General features: G+C 27.4%; 1 protein-coding gene across 1 annotated transcript in view; it reads left to right on the top strand.

The window, feature by feature from the left end:
* Positions 1-6,313, top strand: part of LOC108689888 — a 23,973-nt gene that overhangs the window by 3,922 nt on the left and 13,738 nt on the right. The window contains 5 exon segments of the mRNA XM_018196843.1: positions 457-922; positions 1,288-1,712; positions 5,529-5,628; positions 5,762-5,872; positions 5,948-6,103. Coding sequence (XP_018052332.1) covers positions 457-922; positions 1,288-1,712; positions 5,529-5,628; positions 5,762-5,872; positions 5,948-6,103 — 1,258 coding nt within the window.

Raw genomic sequence — 6,313 nt, 5'->3', positions numbered from 1 at the left:
AGAGAATCTTAATATATATATATATATAAATATATAAAAAAAAATATATATATATATATATATAAATATATAAAACAATATTATTTAGAATAATATTATATCAATATCAGATATCTACGTAAGTCACATTCTTCCCATGTTACCTATATTGTTGAGTCATTCACGCACAATTTAGAATTTCATCTTTTATTTTTTCAATCCATGCTAATAATTTAAATTTAACAATTGAATAAAGCAGAAAATGTTAAATTATGAACAGATCAAATTTTATCAAACCTGATTTCTCAAATAAAGAATTAAAGAAATAAAAATTTAAAAAATTCAAATAGAACAGAAAACTGCAGCTTCCTTGATTTGGAATACATCATTTTGGATATAAAATATGCTTTTTACGATCACGATTAATAGTGTACACACGAACTGTCAGACTTATTGACTCAGCTAGCATTGCAAAAGTCTGCAATGTCAGCGCAAGCGCACATCTCGCAACCTTGCAATCAATGCCGAGCGTCTGAGTAGTCTACTCTTCTTGCAGTCTTTGGCAGAATCTGTCACCGCAAACATGTCCAGTATACGCGATAAGCCCAGATCACATAACTCCAATTATCAGCAAGACATTCGATATGTTTTCAAATTGAACCACTGGATTATGGGGTCACTCGGTATTTGGCCAATCCCGATACGAGGCATTGGGAGACACATGTCCAAGATTGCAATCGCAATTTTTAATTTCGCGTTGAGTTTCGCAATAGTGCCTTGCACTCTGCATATCATTTATGATCAAAAGGATCTCGACGTAAGGTTGCGCCTAAGCGGTCTTCTAGCCTTCTGTGTCACCGTAATGACAAAATACTGCATCTTCGTGATACATCGTCCTAAGATATATCGTTGCATCGAATACGTGAAGAACGATTGGTGGCAGGTCGGTGTTGCTAATAACATATCGTATTAATGTGGAGTTCGTTATAAGCTGATATTAAAAAAATTATTTAAATAAAAAAAAGAGTAAGAATGATTAAAGTGATCTTGATTTTTAATTAATTCGATCTTATGATAATTTACCGTTATTTGAAAAGTATATATATTTTGTGTATTAAAACATAATAATACATTTATATATAAATATATTTAATAATATTGTATAAATCAACATATACGAATAATTAATCTTTTCTCCACGTTGCACAGCTAAAACTTTAACTTAAAAAAAAATTAGATTGTAAAATTAGTAAATGCTGATCTTTCATCTATCTCGATAAATAACAGTTACTAGCAACACTGTGACAGGTGACATTCAAGTCCGATCGCGAACTGATGCTGAAGTACGCTACCACCGGTCGCAATCTGACGATAATCGGCGTGTGTTTCATGTACACTGCTGGCATCATTTATCACTTGATTCTACCGTTTTGCGTTGAGCATAAAATCGACAATCAAACCATCAGGCCGCTCGTGTATCCGATCTACAGTAAATTTACTCAATCACAAATTAGTCCTATATACGAAATTGTATATGTTGCTCATTGTATGTGCGGATATACAATATATTCGTTAACAGCTGGTGCGTGCGGATTGGCTGCTTTGTTTGTTACTCATGCGTGTGGCCAAATCCAAGTGATTATGTCGCGATTGGAAAATCTCTTAAATGACGAAAACTCGAACATTCATCAACAAATCGCTATCATCGTGAAGGATCACGTCCGTATAGTAAGGTAATACCTTAGAATATCAACTTCTTACTAAGAGAAAAAATGCTTGATATTTGTAACTAATTAACTGTAATTATGATTATTATTGTTATAATATTAGTAATAATAACCATATGAATGGTTCTAGCAACAAATGTATATAAGATAAACGTCCCAATGGTGAACATATCTTAGTTTAGGAACGATGCAATAAATATTTATAATTATTAAATTCTCTATATATAAGTAGTTACAAAATATATTAATTTTGTCTTGTGTCCTCGTTATCACTAAAAAAATTTCATAGAGCTATTCATATTTTGTTAGACAATTGTTATCCGTTTATTTTTTCGGCCAAGGAGATTAAAATTCCATTTAATGCTGACAATTCTATCACTAACAAACAGAAGATAAAAAACAAAAATTTCACCGTAAGATCTATTTCTGAAAGTTTTCTATTGATGGCATCAACGATTAATTTGAAAACAGCCTTATCTAATCCTAACTCCTTAAATAAACTTATAAAAAGTAGATAAAGATTCCCTAGATTCTTTATCAAATCAAGATGTGATATACAAAATTTCCTGTCTGGATGCAAATTACGTCGGTCAACAAAAAGACGCTTACATACGAGAATTCATGAGCACTCTTCTGAAATTAACAAAAAATGGGATCTGATTCTCCTTCTGTTATTTCATCATCCTCATAGACTATCTTATTAAATTTAATCATAATTTTGATTAGGAGGAAGTTAAAATTTTGGATACAGAACCTTTTATAATAGAAGGTCAATATATAAAGGTCATATCAGAAATAGTTTATATAAAAAAACAATCTCAAAATTTAAATAAACAAACGGATACAAAATTTTTATTCCACATCTTTCTATACTCTAGTCTCTATCCCCTTCCTAATGCCATTTTATATACCTCCTCCTTTCACACATTCCATACCTAGCATCTTGTTCTCTCTTGCTTGAAACAGTCATATTAGATCAGTCATATGATAATAAATTTCTTTTTCCTAAAGAACTGAGTTTTTTTAGTCGAGATAACTCAATACGTCATTTTATTTTTTAAATATAAATTTGCGATGGATTACTACCAATTTTTCAGATACCATTTATTTTTCTATTACTTATTTTTTAATTTTTATTTTTACAACCGTTTCTATAAAATTTAAAACTTTAATTTTTAATACAATCTTTTATCTCACAATATATATTAATATTAATACATTATTTTAAATTAATCTCTATTAATTCTCATTAATCTTTATTATTATGTTTTTTAATCAATGAAAGTCGTTTCGTATAAGAAGTCGTCGCGCGCTGCGTTACTATACCATATAAAAACAAAAATTATATAAGAAAATAACGTTTTTAAATAAAATTTTTGTTTTTAAAGAAATCTATTTTAAAGCAGTAAAATGCTTGTTCTATATAAAAATATTTTTTTAACCATTTTAAACATTTTAAACTTTTCTTAATAACTTTTTTAACGAATAACGAGAGACTGCTAAAATCTATTAAAGATTAGGATCATGATTTTAACATATCAAGGTTTCCCCTAAAGTGAATATACCAACGTAACCTAGGTTATTCTCTACTAATATGTACTATTAACATACACTATTAACAATACCACAATGCTAATTTTAATAACCATGATATTACTATTAATACTACTCCAGATAAATTAACAGAAATAGAAAATAAATGTTATTCCAGAAGTTCTACCTCTATTAAAAAAAAACTTTATTTTGAAAATTGAGCGAAAAAAAGAAAAAAATAAAGGAAAAAATTCTAACAGTTGCCATATCTGAGGTTATAATATCATTTAAATAAAGAAAATAAAAAAATTAAAAAGCAATAAGGCATAGAAGAAAAACAAGGGAAAAAATTAAAGAGAGAAAAAACAGGAAAATTAACTAAAAAAATTATTAAAAAAGAAGTAATAAAAAAGCGGAAAAAATTGAACGTGGGGAATGAGAAATATTATATTAAAAGCTAAAAATAAACATTTCAAAAATATATTGCTTATAAAAAATTATTTTTATAGTTATAACCTTGAACTTTAAAGTCATTTGAAGTCATTTTGTAATTATAACCCATGATGCAAGTAGTCTACTTGTATCATAGTTATAATCTTATGTCCGGACATCGGGATAGCTTCGTTCAACCAAGTAAGTTTTGATTGTTCAAATACTAACAATAAAACTTTTACATAACTCAACATTTTATTACTTTTCTAAACGATAAAATTAATAAAAACAATTGTATAAATGCTTTTAAATAAAAAAGATATCAATTTAGATAAATAGAAATACTTAAGAATCCTAAAGTCTATATTATCAATTAAATTATATAATTTTTATAACAAATATCTATTTTTCTTCTCTTTCAGATTCGAAAATCCTTTTTCAGGATTAAAGTATACGCATTATTACGTCTGTGAGGTGGAGTTTTTGCCGAGAGCGATCAGAAATTTCGAAATTTATATATTTTTTATCCTTTCTTAGTGTAACATGGCGTCTCAAGCTAACAAGTCGTGACAACATTTGCTTGATACGAAAGTTTTGCAACTACAAAGTAGTAATACACAAGTGGTTTGTTCGAACAAATAACATCAAGTTCTTGAAATTAGACTTAGACGGTTTATCGCGACGAATTTGTTATACGAAAATTGATACGAATGCGCGACTGCGCATCAGTATCATAGGTTGCATAAGATATTGGTGTGGTAACATATAAAGATATATCGATGCGCTGGAAAAACAGCGACTTCTGGTATTACTTGTTAGTCGGAGTTCGGGCTTTACTATAGGATTGATATTGTTCTATATAATGAAAATATTTATAAGTGAATGTATATATTATGTATTCTTAAAATATATATATATATATATATTGTTCAACCACTGGAGTTTTAGTTAACAACCTAAAATGAATATAATTATAGTTATTATAACCATAAAAAAGATTGAAATTGTCACAAAAATAATTCATTATAATCTTATATCATACATTTTTTAAACATATTCCATAAAACAACTAAGATTATAATAATTTGAATCATTTTTATGATTATATAATAACTATATAATTATAGTTCCAGCAAATATATATATAAGCTTAGAATAATTATAATTATTTTATTATAATTATAGTTATTTTAGGCTGTCAACTATTATATATACATTCGTTGCTGGAGCTATATATATGGTTATTATTAGATTATTACTAATATTATACATAATAATCATAACATGTAATTATAGTTACAAATACCAAACATTTTTCTTTCAATGCTTAAGAACTCGTGACAGTTCAATAATACAAAAAAAATAAAAAATATAGCTAAAAATTAACGGTTTGCAGTTTATATTATAACTAAAAATGGTCTAAACAAGTATTTAACAAATTAACACAAGTTATTAAGATATTCTTGTATAATATTAATTTAATTAGTACAATTAATTTGGTTTAAAAATAATGTTACGTTCATTTCATCATGTCTAATTTAATTATTGATTTAAAAAAACAATATAATGCTGCACTTCGTTCATATGATTCGTTCAACTATTTTTATTTCATTGTATAAAGGATGTAATAGAAAATGCAACAGGTGGTTGAAATGATCATCCAATATAGTAAATGGTTTCAGTAAGTGGTACTGTTACATATCAAAGAATCGACTATAATCATATATTATTATATCAGTATATATATATATACTGCATACTTATACTGCACTGCAGTTAAGTGTACAGTTATATTTGAATAGAAATGTTCGAAGTAATACATTCAAGTTTCCTCGCAGTTAAGACGACTTATTACAGGTTTTCAGCCGTGATAGAGGAAGTTTTACAAGAAGTATGTTTAGTAGAGTTTACTAGTTCTGTATGCATAATATGTCTACTTGAATACTACTGTATAGTGGTGCGCTATAAATACTGTATATTTAAAACAATAGATAGAAGATAACTAGAAGATAAATAAATACTGTATATTTAAAACAATAGATAGAAGATAATTAGTAGCGCGAGAAAATTATATATTCACTATTTAATAGGACTGGAAACACGACAATAAAATTAGCTTAGCAACTTATTTCTTGCTCTTCATTTCATTCTGTTTTAATGTATACATATTGTGCTATATTGGCGAGCTTCTCATGGAAAAGGTACAGCTATGTTTTTCAGATTTTAAAATTAATCATTGATTATAATCAAATGATCATTTGCAATCGATGTTGCAGAGTATTGAAATTGGATCAATGTGTTATATGATCAATTGGTATCAATTATCGCCAAGATCTGTTCGCAGTCTTATATTGATAATCGCTATGTCCAGTCATCCTATAAAACTTACAGCTGGTAGAATGGCAAATCTGTCATTAACGACTTTTGGAAATGTGAGGCATTACATACATTTCACTTTTAGTTTACTATGTTCTATTTCTCTTTCAGTTTTAAAATAAAATGCGCACTTAGAAGGAAAAAAAGCATTTTTTAGTAGGCAATTAACACCTATAAAAATTTTATATGTACAATTAATGTACATAGTTAAATATGATAAATTATATACATTAATAAATGAATTATTGCAGCTAAAGCTAAATGAT

This window comes from Atta colombica, unplaced genomic scaffold (assembly GCF_001594045.1).
Source record: "Atta colombica isolate Treedump-2 unplaced genomic scaffold, Acol1.0 scaffold281, whole genome shotgun sequence".
Classification (NCBI taxonomy): domain Eukaryota; kingdom Metazoa; phylum Arthropoda; class Insecta; order Hymenoptera; family Formicidae; genus Atta; species Atta colombica.
This window is presented reverse-complemented; position numbering and strand designations above follow the sequence as displayed.